Source organism: Haliotis asinina, chromosome 5, assembly GCF_037392515.1.
Source record: "Haliotis asinina isolate JCU_RB_2024 chromosome 5, JCU_Hal_asi_v2, whole genome shotgun sequence".
Classification (NCBI taxonomy): domain Eukaryota; kingdom Metazoa; phylum Mollusca; class Gastropoda; order Lepetellida; family Haliotidae; genus Haliotis; species Haliotis asinina.
Genome location: NC_090284.1, coordinates 36,076,158 through 36,102,699, shown reverse-complemented (window position 1 = coordinate 36,102,699; position 26,542 = coordinate 36,076,158). Strand labels below are relative to the sequence as shown.

Sequence of the window (26,542 nt, the reverse complement as noted above, 5' to 3'; positions counted from 1 at the left end):
TTAAAGAATAATTATAATAATCAGAACTGGTGCCAACACAGGATCTGGTTTTCTTGGGGACGAGGTTCAGTCAACCCGAGGGTTGTTTTCCCTGTCCGAAGAGCGCATTACCAAGGTTCGGGGCATAGTTTTACTTTTCCTGTAAATCCCCGTGGTCTCAGCACGAACTTGGCTTCAGTGGCTAGGCAACATGACGGCGACGATGGACATAGTTTGGCGTGCACGTCTGAGAATGCGTCCCATTCAGCAGGCGTTGGCACGGCAGTGGTCCCAATCGGAGAGCTACGAGAAGAATCTGGCTATTCTCCAGTGGTTGATTTCCCACTTGCTGTGGTGGACCGACGCCGGAATCTGTCCAAAGGTTTTCCTCTGGCGATTCTGGTGCTGTCACTCACAATTCAGACTGATGACTTCCTCACAGGGTGGGGGGCGTCCTGGGCGACCTCAGTGTCTGGCATATGGTGCGAGAACAAGGCGACATTGCGCATCAATGTGCTAGAATTGAGAGCAGTCAGGTTGGTGTTCGAACACTTAGTGGCAGGTTCGAACCCGGGTGGTTCGTCTGGAAATGGACAACCAGACGACGATGTCATACATTTTGAAGCAAGGCGGCACGGTATCTCCGTCGCTTCTTCGGGAGGCATGTCAGTTTCTGCTATGGAGCGATCAGTTCAGCATACGGGTTATTCCTGTCTATCTGCCTGGGGTGGACAACGTTCGTGCAGATGCGCTCTCACGACATGTCATAGCGCCCCATGAGTGGTTGCTCGATCGGGAGATATAAGGTATTATCTCCCAGTTGTTCGGGCAGTTTCCAGGTGGATCTGTTTGCCTCCCGGGTGGCAAATCAGATTCCGGTCTGAGAGCGTTTTCCCAGGACGCCTTCCAGTTGGACTGGACGGACAGGGTGTTGTGGGCATGTCCGACAATCTCCCTGATTTCCGAATTACTGCCTCAGCTTGCCACCCAACCAGTGCTGCTACTAGTGCTTCTTGCACCTCTGTGGTCGTTTCAACGCTGGTTTCTGGTAATACTCAGGTCGCTTGTGCGAGCCGCCTTTACTATTACTACGAACCCACTATCCCAGAACAGCCAGCCACACCCCAATTCCAGGATTCAGTGGGTGGCTTTGATTTGGGTTGGTGGGGTTTGTCATTTGGGATTTCCCAAATTCTAACCAATGGGCATGTAAGCTTTGACAAGCGGGTCCTCAGTTTTGTCACGCCCCCGCCTTGATTGGCATAAGCAGTCAGGTGACCAGGTCAGTGCCTTTTCTATTTTCGTGTGGTTGTAGATTTGCACTTCGATCGAATGGACTTTGCTGTCAGACAGAATACCACTCCCAATTGTTTCTCTTCGGGAGTCTGTTTAATGCTTATATGTACCCCAAGGAGGACGTCTTCTGAAAAAGAATTATACAAACCCGTAGAGGTTATGAATTCTTTGAAGAATGTCCTCCTTGGGGTACGGCCACCCACCTCCCCTCATTCTGTCTGATACATTCAGCATGAAAAGTGAGGTGCGAGGTAGACGGCCAGAGTTACCTGCTCTTGGCTGTAGGGGGCCAGGGGGGCCCTGTAAAGGTGGTCCAACAACACAAAATTGAGTTTTTTGTTTTGTAAATATTTTATTATCAAAATAGTTACAACTGTTGTAGGAATTTTAAATGGACATAAAAATGCTTATATGTACCCCAAGGAGGACATTCTTCAAAGAATTCATAACCTCTACAGGTTTCTATAAATTTACATGCCCTGTGTTGTTGTACTCCTGAAAGTTACATGCCCTGTATTGCTGTACTCCTGAAAGTTACATGCCTCGTGTTGTAGGTGCGCATGCCAAACCTAGCCATGCAGCTGGAACATCACCGGGAGAGAGACAACTTGTGGATTGGACCACGGCAGGTCAGTTGTTTATAAAACAACTTCCACGTTTAAGTTGTTTCAAAGGCATTTAGAAGTTGGAGGAATCAAACTAAAAGTGCTTTATGGTTCAACTTCTTTATTATACAAGGTCACAACGTTTCGAGACAGATTCTAGTCTCTTCTTCAGGTGAGGTGAAGAAGAGACTAGAATCTGTCTCGAAACGTTGTGACCTTGTATAATAAAGAAGTTGAACCATAAAGCACTTTTAGTTTAACTTCCACGTTGTTTCTAGATAGAGATAGAAACTGTTTTGTTTAAGGTTTCTTAATTGTCGGGGCTCTAGTCTTTTAACCTTGCAAATGTCCTTATGTTTTAACATAATATTAAGTTTAGGGAAACTGTATGATTTTATACAATTTGTGACTATAATCCTTTGATAAATGCACAAAAAATCATAATACAATTCTTAAATAAAATGCCAAATTTAATAATTACCAACGGTTAGTCTAAGGTACAAAACAAACAAAAAACCTAACCTAACAATCCTTGTTCAGAGCAAAATGACAGATCTTGACAAAGGAACGTGTTGAATCCAATGTGTTACATTAAGAGATCAGCTCAAATGTAGTCAGAGGCTGCACTGCTGGCGCAGTCGAGTGCCGCTGACAATGGATCTGTAGTAATGCAGTGTGTTGCCTTCTGCCAGGCTGACTTGATTCACCTGGGTGCGAAGTACGCTCCGTGTATGCGTTGGGACGAAACACTGAACCGGGCACTGGCACTGGATACTGCAGAGGAGAGGACTTCAGCCTGCTGTGTCAGGAACGACGGCTCAGGGTGTGCTCAGATGACAGAGAAGAGATGTAGTGTATGTAGACATGTTTTGAAGGTTCCTGTATCATGTTACATATTGAAAGGACATTTTGGATCTTTTTGTGTTTATGTAACTATATTACTACATTCTCCCCTAGATTAATGCAGTGAATAATATGATTTCAAGTTACCAGTCACAAGTCACAATTATCCACCAATTTCCCACCCACCCCACTTTTCCCAAACACCACCATGCATTGACTCCACCACCCACCTCACCATCACCACCCAAACCCCACCATGTATTGATTCCACCACCCACCTCACCATCATCATCCCAAACCCCACCATGTATTGATTCTACCACCCACCACTGATGGCTATATTTATTTTACAGGGTATATTATCAACATTCCTGAAGTGGGACAACAACACTCCTGGAGCTGACAAAAGAACGTCTGGATCAGTATGTGGCCAGGACCCTCAGTAAGGGCTTCAAATATATATGTCCCCATCAGTTCAGTGTGTACAGGTGTTCCAGGATTAAGTGATCAGGGTTTGAAGATTTTTTTCCCTGATATCACTCATGGTTTCTCATTACAGTACATGGGGTAATGACAGAGTTACATTGACCTCACCTCAGTCTTTCCTCCACATGAACCAACTGACACACATTAAGGACAGTGTTTGGGAAATGCTTCTTTCCCATCAGTTACAGATGTTTCTTAATATTCCCAAGGAATGGGAGTCAGTGGACAACAAATGATTCATTTACACTCTAACTGGCTGGACTAATGGTCTGTGCATTGTCATGTCAGAATCACTTAAAGAAATTAAGATCCAGCTCATGATCTTCAATGCAGATTTTTATCAACTATATGATATGCAAAGCATGTGTACTGTCCACTGGATGTTGACAGATGTTTTCCATTTTCATGTTTTCAACCAAGGCACTCAAGCAAGTTGATTACACCCTGTTTATTACAGTATGGATCTTGATCAGGCCCGCTATTTAGTTTGAACTTTGAATCAAATGCAAGTGACACATTAATTCATAACAACAACTGGGGGTGCTGCACTTTAGCAACAAATTTCTAGCTTAGTTCTGTAGTGGCTTAACTTCTGTGCCTTAAGAAGATGAATTATGTTAAAATGTATGCTTTCAAATCTCATTGCATAGAAACTGATAAGCAGAGGAAACAGATACTTTTGTTAGAGCTGCACTAATTCCTTGTGTCCTGTCTGTAGATTCTGCACTGACCCTGCCTCAGTCTCCCTGTTCAAGTGGCCAGATGACATCACTCAGTGGCCGGTAAGCATATCTCACATACAATGGTCTGTTTTAGAACAGATCTTTCTCTGGGTACATTTACCCATTTTATGCTACACAAAATTAAAAAGTCTTTTTCCTCGTGTGGTGACGTCCTCTTATGTCCCACTTTTCCTGCGCGTTGTGACTGCAGGGCAAGAATGGCAGAGGTGCCATCCTGTGTGTGCGCAGTTCTCAGATAACATACCAGTGTTTCTGCCACCTTCCAACTGGATTGGACAGACAGGATATTGTTGGCGTTTCCACCTCTATCCAGCTCGCTAATTGTGCTAATGGCACCTCTGTAGCCATCGCAGAGCTGGTTTCCAGTGATTCTTAGGTTTCTGACTCAACCTTCTGTTCTATTACCTTTATGGCCATACATTCTGACTCAGAGCAGCGCACCACAACCAATATCTGAACACTATTCAAACTTCCCTCAAGGTTCACCTCCTGGCATGCCTCCCTTCAAGCCACACGTGACTAGGCAAGTGTAATGGTGAACTACCGCTCATTCGGCAATGTTTTTTCACTGTTTTGTTTTTGTACGCTAACACAATTTCCCTCCAAGTCTTTGGGAGTCTTTGTGTTTATGTATATATGTACCCCTTGGAAGATCTCTTCCGAAAAAGAATGAGCCTAACTTGCAGAGGTTTTTAATGTTTTGAAGAGAATCTTTCTTGGGGTAACACCTCCAGCTGCCCACAATTCTGTTCTCGGTTGTATGTCATCAGCAGAAGGAATGGTGATTTGTAGATAGGGATGTACCTGAATGGCGGCACATGCGTGGTAAGGAAATGTGAAAGGAAATCTTCTGTGTGAATGATAGCTGAGCACTTGAATCCCTTGTAGTTAAATTGAAGAGGACGTAAAAGTTTACTCACTAACGAGTTGCCTGCCTTGAACCCTTTCCCGCCCAAACAGTCACGTGATTTGCCATGCTTTAACTTCTCTCCTTCACCCAATTTCAAATTGGCTGCCATTGTTCTTAAAATTGTCAAAATAATTTCATGATATTGTGGTCCCAGACGATCGTTGGGTCAAGATCTAAGCCATGATTCTAGAAGCAGTCATCTCTCCATTACCACTACAAACATGGCAATGTCTTCACGGTCTCTCACCTCAGCGGAGGACTTGATTCACAGATGAAAACTACAATTACGTCCACTGCAGTGTTTCCTGGCAAGACACATGGACAACAGGGGCCTGATCTCTCTACCAGTCTCAAGATATCCGTGTTCTGGTGGACTCACATGTCAAATGTCTGAGGAGTTACCTATTTAGAAGAGCCTGTCTTTGACTCGCATCTCTATGTAGATGCATCACTACAAGGATGGGGAGCACATCTTCACAATTAAGTGGCATCAGGGAAGTAGTCGAAACGAGAACAACATCCTCACAGCAACCAGTTGGAGATGAAGAATGTGCTCAACGCAATACAACACAGGTCAAGCTCACCGATCAACTGAATGCTAACGGTTCACACAGTGGCATTCTACATACATTCTACATATATCAACAGGGATCAACGAGATCACTAAGCCTGCTTTAACTCACCTTCCAGTTGTTCAACATCGTAGATGAGTTAAACATCTGGCTAAAGGCTTTTCAAATCCTGTGAGCCAAGAACATAGAACAGACGCTCTATCCCGCCCATTTCATCTATCACATATGGAATGGATGCTCCATCCAGAGGCGTTCCAGCTCATTACTGTGAAAATAGGACCCCCCCTCATAGACCTGTTTGCCACAAGGTTCAACAAAGTTCTACAGACATTCATTTCACCAGTACCAGATCCTCAAGCCTGGGCAACAAACAGTGAAAGCAACTCTGCCTTCCACTTCCCTACAACAGCCTGTATGTCAGAGATATGTGCAGTGGACTTTGAATAAACTAGATGGGACGTCATTGCAAAGAATCGGTTACCTGGACAAATAGTTTCAGGTCCCAGCACTATCTACAATCCTCAGACCAGAGGACACTTAAGACTTCTCCTTGTGTCCTGTCAGAGCCCTGAGGATATATCTTCAAAACACTAAAACAAGGAGACAAAAGTTCAAGCACCTATTCATCTCCTTGTAAACAGAGAGAACAACAACATCATGTTGTATGAGACTATACTAGTGCCTACAAAACAGCAAGACATGAACCCCCAAGAGCTTCCAATCCACACAAAGTCAGCATGGGTGTCCACACTCGCTCTGCATGGAAATGGGAAAAAGTGTTCGCCAAACACTACCTCACAGGCATCACCACCACTGGCTTTCAGCAGTTTGGGTCACTTGTTTTAATACAACAACTAATGGTTCCACACAGGGGCTGAGTTGGAAATCTCACCCTAAATCACGTTGACTCCTTGAATACCATCGATCTGGAGAGTTTTGGTTGAGAGTCCGTATGTACTATCTACACCTGACTAGCATGAGTGATTGGTTTACTCTGATGAAAATCTACATCTCATTTGAACAACATTGAAAATTAACTCCAGGGATTAATTACCCGAGTAATCCTCAATGCATGTAATAAGACTCGTCGGGTCTCCCAGAAGAACTATATGCTTAATATTACAACTGTAGAGTAGCTTGATAAGTCTAATTGATCAGTCTGTTGGTGCTAGGGCTTAATCAGGAGACAAGCATGGCAAGTCATGACTTTTGGTGGGAAAGGGTTCAAGGCAGGCAATTAATGAGGCAACTTTTATGTCCTCTTCAAGGGAACTACAAGGGATTCAAGTGTTTCACTATCATTCGCATAAATAGAGGAGATAAGCATAATAAGCATGATTCAGGATAAGTATAAAATGTCAATTTTACTTAAAGAATTACATTATGAACCCCTAGGAATATTTTCTTCAAAGAATTGAAACTCTACTCAACTACTCACAGATTTGCTAAAAGAAATTATTCCATTTCTTGTATTCATTAATGTGTTAAATTTTGAAGGAAACATTATTGCCAGGATTAAGATTATTTCACTGTATGTTGAAGTGGTCTCAGAGCTAGAGGCTAATTGTGTGTTTTACAGCTTTGCAAGGCAACAACAGAACTGAACCAAAGCAAAGCAAGTAGTGAAAATCGGCACATGACCTGTGAAGTGGTAGGTCATCCCTGTTGCCATGGTATCCAGGGAGAGTGTTTCATCACTACAAGAGAACACTGTGATCTGAAGCGAGGCTACTACCATGAAGAGGCATTCCTATGTTCACAGGTAACATACTGGCTTCAACTTTTTAGTGGTATTATCTTGTGAATGGACGAAAGTCTTCCATAGCAGCTACCATACTTAACTGTGCCCGTGGCGGAGATGTAGCCTAGCAGGTAAAGTGTTCACACAAAAGACCTGGTTTAATTCTCTACACAGGTACAGTGTGCTCTCTGATATTGCTGGAATATAGCTAAAAGCTGCAGAAAAACCAAACTCACTTCACTGTATCCTTTGTCAAAAGTCAAGATGGTATCAAATCAAGGCATCAATAGATGTAATTTAAGTATGTGTGTGTGTGCTAGGATCTTGTATAGAATGTATTTCATATGGGACATTTCCCATAGCCACAGATAGTGATATCTCCATCTGTAATGAAGAGTTGCTCAAAACACACCCGTTACTTTTTCGCGACTCATGTCTTTTGTGCTCTTTACCTGTCACAGTGTGATGAACAGCTAGTATCGTCAGCTGATGCATTGTACTCAAGCCAGGAGTTTGTTTTCTTGTGTTGGAAGTAATATCTACTACCAAGAAAAGAAGTACCATTTTACAGTTGTAAGTGGATGATATTCCCACATGAGGATTTATTCACAGATTTAAAAAAGATTTTTGTATTTTGTGGTTGTTTTTTTTCCCCCTTTCACATTTCAGGTCTGATTCCAGTGTAGATTATTAGAGCTTGTTCAGCTTGACCTGAGCTACTGTACATATGCATGACCGGAGAGGTCAAATGGCACAAACAGGAAGCCGAGTTAACTTCACTAAATAGGGGAAGAGAGAATGTTATTAATGCTGCATTTGTGTGAAGACTGCGTAAATCCGAAACATTCAACCGTTTTTTAAGAAAGTTTGGATATTGCTGACGATTTCTCAACACTGAGATGTTGAAGGGCAACCTTGCCTTAGCTGTTTGGATATCTTGATGATCAACTGACAAAGGCACACTCCTTCACAATAATGGACTGAACCAGTTGTGACAGGGTCATGCAGAGCATTAGTATTCACTTGACCAGGTCAACAGAATGATGTAAGGCAGACTGTTTTGAAGTCATGGGGCATATATGAAACTGTCAAATTAATCTGTAATGGCCTTATTTTTGACATACATCTAGCTCCTAGTTACATTACAGAACAGGCCCTTACCTGACACAAAGGCAAACTGTAGCACAAATGGGGCTCTGCAGCATAGAGAATGTGACAAGTCTTCTTATATGTGAGCTAAGCAAACAAAGGTTGGCAGCGTACTCCCATCGCTTCGGATCAAAAAATATTTTTCATGTCAAAATAAAATATTGCCACCATCAAAAGTACACTCCCATTTATTCACTTGGTTGTGCTCTCAGATTTTCTATACCATGTTTGATAATTAATCACATGAAATATGCTGTAATTATTAAACATTTTAAGCACCACGCTTGGTATTCAGATCGTTTTTTGCCTCCATTACCCCTGCCAGCTTCCGTTTGAATGGGGTGACGGAACAAGAATAAGCAGAGATTAAAAAGAAATACCCTATTGTCTAATTTTATCATCAACATGTTGGAGTTTATTTGTCATTTCTGTCGTTGCTATTGTTAGAATTTCCGTAACATTGATTCTGCATAAAAACACTTCTGGGGTAATAGTCGGATGCAGCAGGGGAGGTAATTGTAAGTATTCCATATGGAATAATACCCTCCTGTTCCTTCACTCCATTGAAACAGAAGCTGGGAGGGGGAATGGAGGCGAAAAACAGTCTGATTTACCAGAAGATTCGCTTAAATTGTTGAATAAAATGTATTTCACATGAGTAATTGTTCAACATCGGGTTGGAAATGTGAGAGCACAACCCAGTGAAGAAATGGGTATATACTTTTGATGGTGGTGATATTTTATTTTGACATGAAAAATATTTTTCGAACTGAAGTGAAGGAAGTACGTTGCCAACCTTTGCTCGCTTCACTCGCATATAAGGAGACTGGTAATTTTCTCTATGCTGCGCAACCCATTTGCGTTACAGTTTGCCTGTTCCTGACATTATGTGATGCCCAGTGATGTATGGAAACAAACAGCTTATGAACCAAAGGGAAATAAAGGTTAAGAGGCTGAAAGTTATTCAAGCATGCTAGAAATGTTTCATAGTCTGTGAATCAGTGGGTTGTCGATTTTCATTCCTAGTTTCCATGGGAACATATGAAGTTCAAAGTTAACAGTCGCATGACATTACCATCTCATCCTTCCAGGTACCCATGTAGAGAAAAACAGAGTCACTACCCACCTCTGATGACCTCCACCTTCTGTCCTCAGGCACTATTGCTTAATTTCCTGTTATTTGTCATCTGCAAACAGGAACATGGACCACAACACGATAAAGGGGGATAATCAATATAATGTGTATATAGTTCCTCCCTTTGGTTGTGTTGTAGGTGAAGTGTATGCAGCAGATCTGTGGAATGATTGTGTTCTCCCACCCGGACCACCCGGACCAGTTCTACAGACTGTGGACATCTCTCTTCCTTCATGGCGGGTCAGTCAAATGTGTATATCAAACTTCCCCCTCATCTCAACACAGGGCTTGTGTTCTTACATGTAGATGCCATATATATCCCTGAATGCCGAGGGTTAAGCCTGTAGTTCAGGTAATTCCCTACCTGGAGAAACTAGAAGGGCATACAGAAATGTCAAGGGATTAATGCAACTCAAATCTTGCATACTTGATGAAGAAATTTACGAGGGGAAGTCAATATGTTCATAGAACTCGATATAAAACAGAACACAATGGTTGTGATATTGGTTTTATTTTTCAATATAGTCTCCCTGAACCTCGATGCATTTTGCCCATTTGTCTTTGAGACTGTCTATGCCCTTGAAATAGAAGTCTTCAGATTGGTCCCTCAGCCACGCCTCTGTTGTTGCCTTGAGGTCATCATCATTGGCAAATCTTGTTCCACGCAAGTGAGATTTCAAATTGCGAAACAGATAGTAGTCGCTGGGGGCCAGATCTGGACTGTATGGGGGATGGTTTAGTTGTTCGAAGCCACATTGTTGAAGAGAAGCTTGTGCAACACGGCTCTTGTGGACTGGTGCATTGTCGTGGAGAAGCATGACTCCAGCTGTCAACTTCCCACGCCTCTTCTCTTTGATGGCCGCTCTCAATCTTTTCAACAAGTCAGCATAGTAAGCCCCTGTGATCGTAGTTTTAGGTGGTTTATAGTCTATGAGAATCACACCCTTTGAATCCCAGAAAACGGTTGCCATGATCTTGCCAGCAGAAGGTTGTGTTTTGAACTTCTTGGGTGCAGGAGAATGCTTGTGCTTCCACTGCATGGATTCTTGTTTGGTTTCGGGATCCCAGTGATGAATCCAGGTTTCATCCCCAGTAACCAGACGAGCATGAAAGTTATCAGGATCAGCGTTGTAGATGTCCAACAGCTCACGACTGGATTCAAATCTCAGTTTTGGAGGTTTCCATGATTTGTGCAGGGTAATCGTCTTTTAAAGGCTCTAACTCTCAAGTAAATGCTCGAGGAAGGTTGGGTATCAGTATACAGAGTCACAGATGAATCAACTCAATAATGACACCAATGACAACATCACCAAGGATATATCAGCACCCACTTCTATGAACTTATTGACTTCCCCTCGTAAAAGTAATATGTATAAACTTAAAGCTTACATGCATGCAGAACTTTGCAGATTCTGATACCTTGGTATGGACTTACAGAAACAAAATTATCCAAAATACAAATTCAGCAAATTAAGTTGAAAAATAATGAAAAAAACCCTGCACAATCAGAGTTCAAACGATTCACTGATTTCATTCCAGCTGGGATGTAAAGTGGTTTCAACACTGCACACTGCATAGTGCACACATATTCCGGACTACAATGTCATGCGCAGGAGTAGTATAATCTTTGTTGTGTGCACAAACAAGTAAATAATCAACTTGTTACATGTAAAAAAGATGTTTGTTGTGATAAACAGCCTCTGTCACAGACAAAACTCAATGTCTGTTTTATTGACACCTATGCATCTGCCTGTCTGTCTGCTAATGACATCATGCAATTTGAACTTAAAACCTGTCGGGCTATATGCCATAAACAAAGAGCCCAGAGAGTATCCGCAGATGAACCAGCCAATGAAAGTCTTCATTATACTTGAGTGCTTGCCCACCTGTTCTTACTGGGTTCGGTATCCCACATGCTTCATTTCGAGTACCCAAGTACAAAATATTGATTTGATTTGCGATTGTACGCTTGTAAATTGGTTTATTTGTTTTTTCATTATCAGCGACATATATTATAAGTCATGAATGAATGATAATTGTGTTTTAATTATGTTTATTTTTTGGGTTGCGTCTAAGCTTTAAGTATACGCTGAAAACACCACAAACAGTGAGAAACGACAAATAAATACATTCATCCCTCGTAATAACGCGCTTCGCGATACCACGGATTCGGTTAAACCACAGGGTAATCCGTGGCTCCCATAAAAAAAGTTGAACTGCAATCACACCCCTTCACGAAATCAAAAATAGATCATCAACAAATCCGCTTTTGAGCTCTGATAAATAACTAGTGAAATTCAGTGCGGGTGTCAACTGACAATGTTTATAGTACATATCCATTGTTTTTCAGATGCTTAAAACATGCAGGGATTTCTCAATAATAATTATACCAACAGCGAAATATTGTAGTAACTTATACATTTCTGCATTTGCAGAAAACATACATTATATACTAATCCGATAGCAATATAAACTATTTATATTTATTAACTGCTTAATATATAAAATATTCAGAAAATGGAATAGAAATTACTTGATGTAATATTATCTGATCGTTTTTATCTGAATCATCGGTACATTGGACCAAAACATCTGTGCACAGCTGATTGCTATTTCTGGCTTAGTTGAATAACAGGTAGAATAATGGGAACAACAGTTAAAATACCATGTCTAGTGATTTTTTATTTCAAATTTACCGTACATATATATGTTTTCATTTTTAAAGTTTGTTTATTTTCACCTTCAAAGATACGATATAGTTTTGACAAGGCACAATGCACATAATAGCAGTTTAGTTATGTCCTTGGAAAATGCGATTTTACGCGGCCTTTGTTCCACATTATGTAATAGGTACTATGTAGCATATGTCTGATAACATGCGGGGTCATCCTTGGACCCCAAGACCCACCACGTTATGGCGAGGGATGACTGTAGTCTCAGATGAACTGATAGTTAACAATCATGCCCAGAAAAAACAGTAAATAGACTCTAGCCTCAACGTGAATGTAAGCTGACCGATGGCACCCTGCCACTGAATATGAGGGCTTGCCAGGCTTTTGCTAGACAATAGAGACCCGGAGAAACAATAGAGTAAGCAAGTGCAATGTAAAAGTGAAACAGGTTCACTGACTGAGCTGTGATCAAGACTATGACCATAGAAGCTAAAATTCCAATACACTTCCCTCTAGGAAGATCTACCTGTAATATATACTGACTATTCACCTCTTCCCTCTAGGAAGATCTACCTGTAATATATACTGACTATTCACCTCTTCCCTCTAGGAAGATCTACCTGTAATATATACTGACTATTCACCTCTTCCCTCTAGGAAGATCTACCTGTAATATATACTGACTATTCACCTCTTCCCTCTAGGAAGATCTACCTGTAATGTATTCTGACTATTCACCTCTTCCCTCTAGGAAGGTCTACCTGTAATGTATACTGACTATTCGCTTGTTGCATGTAGGTAGATCTACATGAACTATATACTGACTATTAGCCTATACCCTCTAGGTAGATCTGCCTCAAATATATACTGACTATTCACCTGTTGTCTTTAGGTTGATTCACCTGATTATCACAGTAGGATTCCAAGTGTTGGTTATGAGAGACATGGAGAAGCTGACCGGTGCTATCCGCATGGCTATCATCTACCTTGGCACTGGCATCTGTGGCAACCTGGCTAGCAGTGTCTTTCTGCCATATGTTGTAGAGGTAAGATCATTTTCTACTTCTCACTTGACCCAGCCTCACTTGCCTTCATGTGAACATCTAGGAACATGGTTCCCAGAAACATGCACTTTCTGATAATTGAGGGCATATCTGATGGGGAGTTTGATCTGTCTCTGTATCCGATATATGAAACGTCAATAATGCTTAACACAGGATTTCGATAATTTCCCTATTTAGTGATGATGTTATTCTATGGCTCTGGCAGTGTGTGATTGGCAAACTTCAAAGTTGAAGTTAAATTAATTCACCAGAAGTAAGCCAAGAAACTGTCAGAATAGAGAAGAGAAATATATCAAATCTGAGTGAGGAAATGTATGGCTGTCAATTTCTGTTCATAAAGAGGCAATGTTTTGGTGTACTTTATTGAACTTATGATTAATAAAATGCTTTGCATTCAGCTCCTGACCACTGCAAACCTTTATAAAAAGAGAACAAGACTTTCAGAAATGAAAATTGTGAATATGTATGTTACATACAATTTTCTGTAAAATATCCCCCCTTATATCAGAAAGGCACTATTTCACACCGCATTTCTCTGAAAATATATAATGCATTTCTCTAAATCAACTATCTATCAGCCGTAAGGGATGCTACCATATAATTTGTTCCCCACAAAAGTATGTATTTAGATTACAATATCAAATTAAAAAGTTCAAATGAATTTATGCAACGTTGCATTAAAGTGACTCTTGAGTACTCTAGTGGGCAAACACATTTTCAAGCAAACCCGTTAGAGTTATGTCCCTTGGAGTACAGTTTACAAATATAGCCTATAACTTCTTTGGAAACAGAACTCAATCAAAATGATCAAAGTGATTCTAAAGTCTGGCTCCAATATATCTGCATAGCTTGTGATTGAAACCAGTTTGACAAACACAAACAACACACTGTGTGATAGTTTTTGATGTAAAGAGCAATTGTTTGCATTTCATGTATGGCCTATTTCATAAAAGCGGTCTCTGGAAGCTGTTCAGGCAAGTCTTAAGGGATAATAAGTGTTTTATTGCATCAGTAGGAAGCTAAAGTGAGTGCATATGCCCCAAAATATATGATATAGGCCAAAATATTGTCGAAAATGTGTGAAATTGTGCTATTAAGCACTGTTATAAACATTGCTTCCCTCTATACAGAGCAGGCGTTTAAGTGTTCACTTGTCACACCAAATGCCCAGGTTCCATTACTACATGTGGATGATATGTGAACTCTGTTTCATGTGCTCCCATGATGACTGGGACTGTTGCTGAAGGAGGTGCAAGACTACTAACTCAATCACCCAACCTACAGCCACCCCTACTCTCCAAACTATTGACCAGCATAAATGTTTTTTAAGTCATATTACATGGACTAACATGTTTGAAAAAATTCTTGACTGTTCAACATAAAGGTTGATACTGGTTGTGGAAGTGGAAGTGCCACATGTTAAAGACTGATAATGTGTTGTGCCGTTACGATTGACATCCAATGATCGAGGGAGACACAAAGAATTGCTTTGAGCATGCATAGAGGATGCACTATAGTGTTTTATGAATATCCATGTAATAATAATGATAGAATAAAATATGTTCCAGGCTGGTCCATCTGGCTCCCAGTTTGGTATCCTGGCATGCCTGCTGGTGGAGGTGCTACAGAGTTGGCAGAGATACAAGAAACCGGCTATTGCAGTGCTCAAACTTGTGGTTCCCATCATCATCCTGTTCCTCCTAGGACTTTTACCATGGTTTGACAATTGGGCTCATTTATTCGGATTTTTCTTCGGCTTCCTCCTGGCATTTGCATTACTGCCATATGTGGCTTTTGGTAAACTAGACCGGCGGCGGAAGATCATTACTATTGTGATCACACTATGCTTGTCTGTTGGAATCTTCGTGCTTCTTGTCATCTTATTTTATGTTGTCCCACTCACAAATTGTCCAGGATGCCAGTATTTCAATTGTATTCCTTTCACAGCTGATTTCTGTAAAAACATGGGCGTCACCATCAAGAGAAATTCTACATATAGTCTGCTTTGAATTTGAAGCTGATTGAAAAATCTATTTTTATTTGCTCAATGTGAAAAACGTTTTAGATACTAAAGCATTTTGTGATCAGATAAATCATTGTGTGAATGTCGGGCAATAGTCACCAGTATCGACTGTTGATAGTGCATAATATAGTATGTGTTAGTTTCTAGGCTGGACGTAGTTGGTCGTCAAGGAGGCAAATCATGGTCGAACAAGTAGTGAGATTGGAGAGAATTATTTTCAGTCAGAGCCCAGGGTACATTATTTTCTGTCATGAGACTTTTACAACTTTAAATCCAAAGTAATTATCATACACGCTTACTATTACATTATTATTTCAGATATTTACCAGGCTTGTAAAGACAACAAAAGAAATAAGATCAGCCCTTGTTTTACAAAAAATATGAATAGGAACTCTTTATTCCAATTTAATTTAAGTCAGTTTCGGAAAGCGTTTGTTGGGGATTATGATAAACGCATATTGTTGGCAAGTTGTGAGGAAAGTATGCTTTTATTTCTTGTGCTGCAGAAATGAAAGTTAACACTGTTACCTGTACATACAAACATTACCAAACCACATTGTTTCATCTAAGGCAGCACTACATGGCTCAGACACACACTACCTAGAGGAAGATATTTCTGTGGAGCAGTGTTGTCATGCAATGGATGTTTTAGCTGATCAAATTGTAAAATTGTCTTTATACATGTACAAGTATGACTTTTCTTCCTGTAAGTATTTGTAAAATGTGTCCACTTCTTTCAATTGATTCACATTCCATATTAACGTCATTACCCTACATCTGTGCTTTCAACCTATGGCAAAGATGTAAGTTTCTGTTTGTTTTGCATCATAAATGAAAGATACCATGAAGACAGTGTGCCTTTTCTTCAACCAATTATCTTTCTACTGGGACTAGAGAGTCATTCACATAGAGACTGCGCTCTCACCAGTGGACTAGTAAAATTACTGATGGACAAGTCGGATTACAAAGTAGGATAGAATCTAATGTCTCCATATCTCCTTGCCAGTCATGAGCCCTTCAAAAATTGTTTTGCCTTAAAATTTGGGACAGTTATCATGACATTTTAATTTATGTGATTTTAGATTTAGGGTCTGTTAGCTTAAAATCAATAATGTACATGAATGTTTGTAAGTAGGCCCTACCTTTAGAATACAGCACCACAAACTTTAAAAACATGTTATAATACTCTTTTACGTAATTGTAGGTTGTTAGGATTAGGGTGGGTTAAGGTTAGGTTAGGTTTAGTTAGGTCCACATAACCCTAACGTCCTCATGAGAAGTTGTGGCGCTGTATTCTAAAGGTGCCCTCTCAGTAGCATTTTGTTCTGGTGAAGAAGTCTGTAACAATGATAAAAAAAACCTCTAAAGAAGAAAATCAGTAGAGTAAGGGATGTAAATTTAGACCAAATGACTGTTTCCGTTCAGTTTTTGAGACTGTCTATTATTTATATACCATTATCACTTCATGCAGGCTGTTTTACAAGTTTTACTGACAGCACTCCTGTGTGCCTTTGACATGGTCGCCTCAGATTCTGATGCCTCATTAAGACATGATCGTTTTGTAATTTGATTTTTTTCATAATGGTTTAAATATTTTTCTAAGATGGTTTTCGTATCATGATGACAGTAGGGTATTGCTGCAGAGTATGAAAAATTAGCAGAGGAGGTAGGAAACTGGTCGTGCTGTGCACGATTTTGTTCACTTTTGATACAGTATACTTTGATTTCACACCAGACTCAGGTTGTAGAATCAGTAGGGTGTGTCCATCTGCTGATGACAGATGGAAGATTATGTTGCTACCTGAACATCTCAAGTTTCGGTTTTCATACAGTTATTGTTGTGAATATCTATCATAATTTTCTGTTCAGTATTTTTCAGAGGGCAATCAATTACTGAACAACCGCAGAAACAGAGTATTACTATTTTTCATGGTATTAAGAATTATTTATTTATATGCCTTGTGAAATAGTCTGCAATATTTGTCAACTTGTGACTCAGGAGCTGGATCAGTTTTACCTCTGCAACAAATCATGCCTGGATTCTGAGGGTTCCTAGTGCTTTTGTTCATGCTTTAAGTCCACCTGTTGCAGGTTATCAGAAGTGTCATATTTGGAGCACCATTTCCTGTTTGGGGGCTTTAGGGAAGTGTGTCACAGCTATTTATATCCATGTATCACCTGTCTTACAATAGAAGTTGCTTGTGCACAGGTATTTATTGCACACGCTAAATAGGTTTGGACTGATGGAACTATTTCACACATATTCAGATGGCCCAGTTAACTTGAACCTCAAGGTTAAGCTCAATAATTATCACATACAATCAACATTTGTTGATTATAACTTTCCCCCGCTTGAAATGCATATGTTGTGTAAAATGACTTAAGAAATTTTGAAACTTTAATTAAAACTCAAAATTCATTATAAAGATCACTGCCTTGGTTTTAATCTAATTCAGTGTCCTGGACATGACAAAACCCAATCACCATTGGTCTAAATCCCAGTTTGTCCTGGTGTTTTAGGCTGGTCTCCAATACACGATGAGAAACAGCTTTAGAACGACATATAGGTACATAGAACAACCCCATTACTATACATGTGTGTATGTTTCTAACACCGTTTCTAAGCGTGACACACCCCTGTGGTCAGCAACACACCTATACTCACAGCTTTTACCAAACAATGCTGAGATGTGCACGACTTCAGCCTGTCCTCGTACATTGTAATACCCCCTTCTTTCACTCTGCTGGACAGACGGTTTATAAGGCTAGACCAGAACCCAGTATGTCTGTGGACATTTGTACATGCCGAGACCTTTTGAATTTACTTTGTAAATATCCACTATTTGTACTGGCAAATAGCCTTACCTTGAATGTAGCTTCTTTATATTAGGATGTACATTTGTACTTTGATCTCTGCAATGTTTTTGTTCATGCATTTCAACTGAGATCACTGCTGATCCATTGTGGTATATAGTGAAAGCTTTGTAATCAAAACACCATTGCAGCAAATGTTTATTTTGAAATACAATTATCATATGGAATTTTAATGCCTGTTAAAAAAATAATTATATTCAAATTTTTATTTTTTAATGAATTTAATATGACATCACAAACCATTATTTTATTTTGCAAATGAATCTAGTCTAAATATTTTTATGAAACCTATTTGAATTATGAACTAGATTTATGACAAAATCATTTTGTACGGAAATTTGTTTCTGTCCTTAAGTAAATAGTTCATTTGCATAGGTTTTAGAGAAATTGGTTTGGTTGAAGATAAGAATTCCTTTCAAAATTTTATTGACTGTTTAATGTATTTTAATGTAAACAGTTGCTTATAGACTATGTACATACTTTGTTATATTGTTGATAGTTTATGAATGGCTGTAACAGTGGCAAGGAAGGGACTACAGTCACTGTCATAGCTCACTCACATGTGTTGTTCAGTTGAATGGATTTTATACTAATGTTTTACATACATGATATTTATGTTTGCATCATTGATTTGTAGAAAATTAAATTTGCCCTCAATGGTATTATTGTTGAGTGTTTTATCTATTCTGGCCCATGAAGACACAAAGTTGTTCGAAGTTTGGGTGAGTAACCAGCGAGTCAGTAAACAATTCTTCAGGAGTAATATGTCAGGTGTGTTTTAGGGATTCTAAAACCTGTTTGATCATCTGAAGATACATATACATGTACCTATGCTGTGCAGGGATGCTGGGCTGGACACCTGTTTGATCACTTGGAGATACATATACATATACCTATGCTGTGCAGGGATGCTGGGCTGGACACCTGTTTGATCACTTGGAGATACATATACATATACCTATGCTGTGCAGGGATCCTGGGCTGGACACCTGTTTGATCACTTGGAGATACATATACATATACCTATGCTGTGCAGGGATGCTGGGCTGGACACCTGTTTGATCACTTGGAGATACATATACATATACCTATGCTGTGCAGGGATGCTGGGCTGGACACCTGTTTGATCACTTGGAGATACATATACATATACCTATGCTGTGCAGGGATCCTGGGCTGGACACCTGTTTGATCACTTGGAGATACATATACCTATGCTGTGCAGGGATGCTGGGCTGGACACCTGTTTGATCACTTGGAGATACATATACATATACCTATGCTGTGCAGGGATGCTGGGCTGGACACCTGTTTGATCACTTGGAGATACATATACATATACCTATGCCGTGCAGGGATGCTGGGTTGGACACCTGTTTGATCACTTGGAGATACATATACATATACCTATGCTGTGCAGGGATGCTGGGCTGGACACCTGTTTGATCACTTGGAGATACATATACATATACCTATGCTGTGCAGGGATGCTGGGCTGGACACCTGTTTGATCACTTGGAGATACATATACATATACCTATGCCATGCAGGGATGCTGGGCTGGACACCTGTTTGATCACTTGGAGATACATATACATATACCTATGCCGTGCAGGGATGCTGGGCTGGACACCTGTTTGATCACTTGGAGATACATATACATGTACCTATGCCGTGCAGGGATGCTGGGTTAGAACTTTCTCCTAATATCTCAAGAGAGCTGGCAAGAGTGGTCAGACTGTGTGATTTGACGTCATCATGGTCAGCCCTCAATAGCTTGTGCAAGTGTCTCTTATTCACTGACTGCAGCTATCATCAGTTGTCATGAAACAACATAATTATGCAACATGGCAGATCCCAAGGCCATGCAATAGGCATCTGTTTTTCCTGATGAGAAAATGTCCATGTCAGGACTAAAATGCATATCTATCTATATGCTTAATAAATGCACAAATGTTCTGGTGGCGTGTGGGTTTAAATCCATATTCAAATCTACCTTACCCAATTGAAATGAACTTGGGAAGACATTGAAATGAAAGACATTGAACATGTTTTGTTCTGGAAACAAAATGATTATTACGGGTGGACAGATGGATGAGGCGATGACTATACCCCCGCCCCCACTCTCCGCATTACGTGCTAGGGGGAATAATAAGGACACAAAGACACCAAAATCCCCAGCAATGGCAAAATACTCCTCATGAATATATCTACTAGTTATGTCAAATTTTTGGTGTGTATATTACAAAAGTGGAAGGAGAGTACTGAAACGTTTTTAAGTTTTGCTCCAGAAAGGAGCACGCCACTAAATTCAGTCGAAGTTGCCATGGAAAGAACAAAATGTTTTATTAAGAATTCCAAAACTAAGAAACGGCATCAGTAGAACACAAGACCTACCTATGTGGAAAGTTTGGTGAAGAAATAGTGACCAGGTTTTTAAGTTCTGCTTTGGAAAAAGAGCACAGCCACCAATTTCAGTCAAAGTCAAACATGTTGCCATAGAAACGCAAAATCATATTTTATTCAGAAAATCCAAAAGTGCCAAAAGGCACCAGTACACCACCAGACCTATCTATGTGCCATGTTTGGTGAAGAAATAGTGAACAGTTTTCAAATTCTGCTCCAGAAATGTGCAAGGACAGATGATTGTACAGATTGAGTGCACATTAAGTTACGGGGAATATATGCTCATGCTATTAATCACTGGTTTGTTTGACCTCAACTTGATCACTGACAGACAGATGTCATATGACTGGAATACTGCTGGGTGCCAGCACTTGTTCTGAAGAGGAATCTGCAGATCTCTCTGAAGTACAGCACAACATTCAATGAAAAGTAACTTTGAATATCATACACAAAGCTTGTTATAAACATATTTATTTGCAAATTGGTAGGTAGTTTCATGGACCATCATTATCAAAATATATGACTACATCGCAGGGTTTGTAGTGAAGATGTTCCCAACAATAATCATCAGCCTGTAGGCCTTGGATCCATTCAACAGAAGCAACATATTTCCTGTACATGACAAGATACAATACATCAAATAGCCAAGTCTGGACAGTTGTAATTACAAAACCAACAACAGTTACAGGAAGTCGCTCATACTGGACAAGACATGTATCTGTACATAATGAGCATATGTACTGTGAACATCATATCCCAAATAGATCTTAAGATGAACACCTGGGAAGGAGATGAGAAGGTAGACTAGACTTCCCTGTTTAACGATGGATCACAAACATTTACATGCATACATTTACATGAACAGACATAGACAAGACATCATGGACACTACCTGTGTTGACAGAACTACCCATGCACACATTCCCTTTTATTAACATTTGAAACTAAGGATGTGTTGCAAACAACCAATCGATTACAAGCGATGTACAGCAATTCTCCTCACAAAGGAGCGCTGACTTTCAGCTGCTTGCAATCGCATCAATCGCTGGATGAGGTTGCTTTGTTGTCAAACCAATATGGCGGCTTCAGCTTTTGGCTTCGGATTTCAGCTGCCAAATTGGCAATATACAGCTTACATCCCAACATCCACAGTTTGTTCCACAGGTTCAATGTAGTCATCAACAATCATAAATTCATCACTCATCAAGACTCTCCTTACACCAGCGTTTAAACTTCCTGCCTGCCCAACCGTCCGGAACAGTCTGTTTTCATCTCAGAAGGACAAACTTCAAGAGTAGCCTATCCAGTGGTCTGGTAGATTTTTTTTACCCCTAACAACTCTGAAGGATGTTAATGTTCCTGCAGCTGAGAAAAATGACAATGACCATGATGACTCATACTTGCAGTAAAATATTCAGAAACCTGATTTCTTTGTAGTTGTTTATTGTTGAAAACCGGACAGGCACGTTTGTGTCCGGACTGGTAATTTTTTAAAGTTACCAATCAGGATGTCTGGCTTGGAATTTTGGGAGTTTTAAACACTGTCAACATGTTCCTTATTAGCGCCAGACAAGCAAACCATAAAATTACTCCGCCATTTTTGGAAGGGCGATAAACGCTTCGAGCTGCTGCAAACCTCTTGACATCACCACAGACATGACACCAGACATGGCTACATGAACAGATATCATGTAAAGGATTTTGTGCTCTCTTCTTTATACAACATCAATATAAACTTAAAATCAAGTGATTCACTTTGAGAAACATGTGAAAGACATATATAAAATCCTCCTCTGAACATACATGTATTTGTAATCCTAAGGATCACCTCTGCATCTGTGTTGACAGAGAGTCGGGATTGTTTCACACTGTTTGACAGTCAGTCAACATTTTTAGTAAGCAAAACATCAACATCTTTAAGTGGCATTTAGAAGCAGGTATGATGAACGTGATCATTGCTTGATAACAGTGATACGATCTGCATTGAAATCAAGCATATTTGCAATAAAGAAATTTTCTATCCATAAAAGACAAATCATTTCATTTCCAGTTTGCTTGTTCAGATTTTATAACATATTTTCATGAATTCTGATAGAAATGGATTTCTGATCTGCCAAGAAGATATATATGCTTATCTCCTCTCATAATTTCCATCATTGAAGGCAAATGAACAAGTGTCATCCAAGACAATGTCATTATCAACAACACTGGAATGTCTTCATGGAGAAATGGGTGAAACACTGCTCTCATACGATCAAGTCAACTTAAATACAGAACAATACATGCTATCACTTACTCAGATAATATGTTTCCATATATACACTGGTGATGATGTCTACCAGATAAAATACAACATGTATAAATTAGTGAGGAAGGCGTTGACTTAAGCTGTCTACATGGACAAGGTGCAAATCTCAGGTAATGGAAATATCGGCATGTTTGAGCTTTCATTGATATATATTGAATGCTACCATACAAAGATGGCAGACGAAAATATGATACAGGGTGCATGGCTGATGGCCAGTGTGCGAAATTGTCTCTAACTTTTGCAAGCCAATCAGGTTAGCTATACTTTCAAGTTAGTAGCCCACAATATAAAAAGTTATCACATCGTGCCGAGGGAAATACAGGGTTTTATCAGTCCCAAGTAAGGTTGTATTCCCCAAGCCTCGGGGAATACAACCTTACTCGGGACTGATAAAACCCTGTATTTCCCTTGACAGGATGTGATAATGCATTTATCTAGCTGAATGTTTTCACTAAATCAAAACAAAACAACACGCAACACAACATGTTTCATTGCTGACATGTTTACACCAGCTGATCGTTTGACCTCAATGCACCGCACGTTACTAAAGGCTTGTCGATGCACGCTTTTCTCACTTCGCATCGTCACCAAGGCGTAGCGGGGAGATATGACTTTCGTAGTGGGATTACACGACTTCTATACTCCCGCTCGTAGATCGTGATGAAGGTACATGGTATTTTATCAGAGTCACATTGACCAATCAAAACTCGGCATTCTGACATGAGGCTAGATAAAATAATTTACTAGTCTGAAATCTGGGTGAAGACACTGGTTTCATCATCATGCTAACATGATGAACATATTTATCAGGCCATAATCTTGCATGATTTAAAAGGGTGTGTGATAACTTAACAGGTCCAAGAGACTGATATATTTACAAAACAACTGATGAAAATTTACTACCTACATTGTAAACAAACAGTTCTACAGAGGGTCTACACACTGACAGGCATTGATGTCCAGCTAAACAGCAAACAAACAGCCATAGCTACTATGGATAAGTTAATTCCTCATCAGGAAATTCATGATGTAAGAGGATCATACCAAAACATCAACAGAGCTCCAGATAAGCTTTTGACTATGTGGGTATGATACCCCTATGTGGGTATGATACCCCTATGTGGGTATGATACCCCTATGTGGGTATGATACCCATAGATTTGAAACTAAGTGGGCACTTCCAATTTCAAGTGGGTATCTATACTTTTTGTAACCTACAATATTTTTTAAATCTGGGTATTTATTTCAAGTAATATGTTTAAGAGGTGCATCATTTTGGTATTTAATAATACAAATAAGACAAATCCTCCAGGTTAATTAATAAAGACAAATTATAGCTAATAGCTAAAATGGTTTTATCTACTTGTTCTGAAAGAAATAACAGGCAAACAGGCCTTCACCTAAATCTCTCCTCATTCCGTGAACAGCTAATGTTACAAGTTCTTGGAAGATATCACCATCAATTGAATTTTATTGTGAAACACAGAACTTGCCTATAAAATTATCAAGCATTCCTCTAATGAAATGGTTTTCTAATTGTAGGGTAAAATAACTAGATATCATATTTTGAGTGTGTTTGCTTTTGAGTGAGTGAGTTTCAGTTTTACGCCACTTTTAGCAACATTCCAGCAATATCATCGCAGGGGACACCAGAAAATGGGCTTCACACATTGTACCCATGTAGGGGATCAAACCATGGTCTACCACTAGGCTACCCCACCACCCCGTTTAAGCCTTTGATCATGTTTGCTCGACATTATCAATTGTTCACAGCACATGAAGAAAGAAAACAGCTATTTGATTGTTTGCTATTTACAAATGGGCCAGTCACTAAAGGGTTGACAAACCATGACGGGTATTCTATCTGTATTGGGCATCTAAATTACTTTTAGAATTATTCTTGATTCTTACAACCATGAAAATTTGGAGATAGAAAAACTTAGGATTATTTCAAATGGCTAGAACTGATACCACACATACCATGATCTTTACGTAGTGGGTAAAAACGTAATGTTATTTTGACAGTGTTCATGTAAATAATTAGTGTTTTTTTCATATGCTGGCATTTATTTATCTTGCGTATATCAACTTTTCATCCATGTATTATACGCAAATATGAAGCTTATCTGGAGATCTGCACACATCACAATCCCATGACATGACATGACATGACATTAATGGTAATAATTATATTCATAACCAGCGTACTGTGAAGTTTTACTGACACTTTCTTTCAACATCACACAACAGTGTATATCACAAACTTCATATGATGCAATGGAACGTACAGAACAAGCCTATACAAAAGCATCAGACACTAAATGACACTGTGTACACCCACATATAACACTCAACCCTCTCTACAGATAAATACACATCATCAGACACTGTATGCTCCAACATAACTTTATACTTGAAACGTTGATTCTAGCTTTGGGTCCTTAAACCTAACTCCTTTTTATTACAGTAGGAGTAAAAAGGGGTTTCTGAAACATTTTCAATCAAATCGTATGTATTATTATTTTATCACTTTAGCAAAATCAGGAAATGTTTTGCCTGAGTGTATTGAAAGCACTTTGGTGGGGCTGATCCTAAAGCCTCAGCAGGTGAATACTGAGTAGAACTCAACTATGTTACAAGTCAAGCAAAGGGTCAGTAGGTGAATACTGAGGAGAACTCAACTATGTTACAAGTCAAGCAAAGGCTCAGTAGGTGAATACTGAGTAGAACTCAACTATGTTACAAGTCAAGCAAAGGCTCAGCAGGTGAATACTGAGTAGAACTCAACTATGTTACAAGTCAAGCAAAGGCTCAGTAGGTGAATACTGAGGAGAACAAGCTTTAATATGTACATGGAACCTGAAATGGTTGGGTAGACTTGAGGTAAAAAAGAAGGCTGTATACATAAATGTTTCCAAGGTGGGATTTGGACAATTACTAACGAGGGACAAGGAATGACAGATTATCTTCCCCTCATCATAATTCTGAAACCTTGGTGAAAGATTTACATAATTAATATAAGAAGGAAAGATAATCTGTCATTCCCCGTCACAAGGTGGGTTTTGATTTCATTATCCATATCACTTTCTGATCTGAAAAAATGCTCAAGTGTTCCTCTAATAGGAAACCAGCTCCTTATATCCCTACACATGGGATGCAGTTTCAGCCAATCCGTGTTCACCAAAAGGTGTAACCTCCCTACTTACTACCCTGTGTCCTCTTACCCATATGTTTAGTAAATATGTATGAAAGCTGTTGTCCATGCCAAAACATGCCAAAAGTACTGCTGTAACTGATCATTTACCATGCTGACACCTGCTGTTCTGCTATCCCCATGGTGCCCACATACTAACGCTACCAAACTTTACAGAAATGATTAACGGAGTTAGACCCTATAAACCACCACTCCCCTTGCCAAAGACAAGGGAAATGACTTATTGATAGGCATTAATGGTGCAGATGTAACTAAAAGTAATACCTGTAGTTACCATACTGAATACTGGATGGGCTTTTCCAGGACAAACCCAGCTGATCCTGCCATCATGGCACAATAGTTGTACTCTAGGCCGACCAAAACACCAAATAATGAGAAATACACATATCAATAAATGAATAAAAATAAATATAAAAGAGTTAATATTGATTAGTGTTTTGTTTTCATCCTGGATTAGTCGATAATTCTGTCAATCAGGTCAAATAACAGCCAAGAAAAACATTCACTGCACATGATTTAATC

At 39.6% G+C, this 26,542-nt stretch overlaps 1 protein-coding gene across 4 annotated transcripts in view; it reads left to right on the top strand.

Annotated features, from left to right (window-relative positions):
* LOC137284207 (inactive rhomboid protein 1-like) overlaps positions 1–18,754 on the top strand; it is a 30,142-nt gene extending 11,388 nt beyond the window's left edge. For all 4 annotated transcript variants that reach the window (XM_067815936.1, XM_067815933.1, XM_067815935.1 and 1 more), the window contains exons 8-15: positions 1,830–1,904; positions 2,573–2,734; positions 3,077–3,165; positions 3,928–3,991; positions 7,014–7,196; positions 9,599–9,699; positions 13,024–13,177; positions 14,764–18,754. In XM_067815936.1, the coding sequence (XP_067672037.1) occupies positions 1,830–1,904; positions 2,573–2,734; positions 3,077–3,165; positions 3,928–3,991; positions 7,014–7,196; positions 9,599–9,699; positions 13,024–13,177; positions 14,764–15,204 (1,269 nt within the window). In that variant the 3' untranslated portion in view covers positions 15,205–18,754. The remainder of the gene's footprint in view (positions 1–1,829; positions 1,905–2,572; positions 2,735–3,076; positions 3,166–3,927; positions 3,992–7,013; positions 7,197–9,598; positions 9,700–13,023; positions 13,178–14,763) is intronic.
* Positions 18,755–26,542: the final 7,788 nt, after the last annotated feature.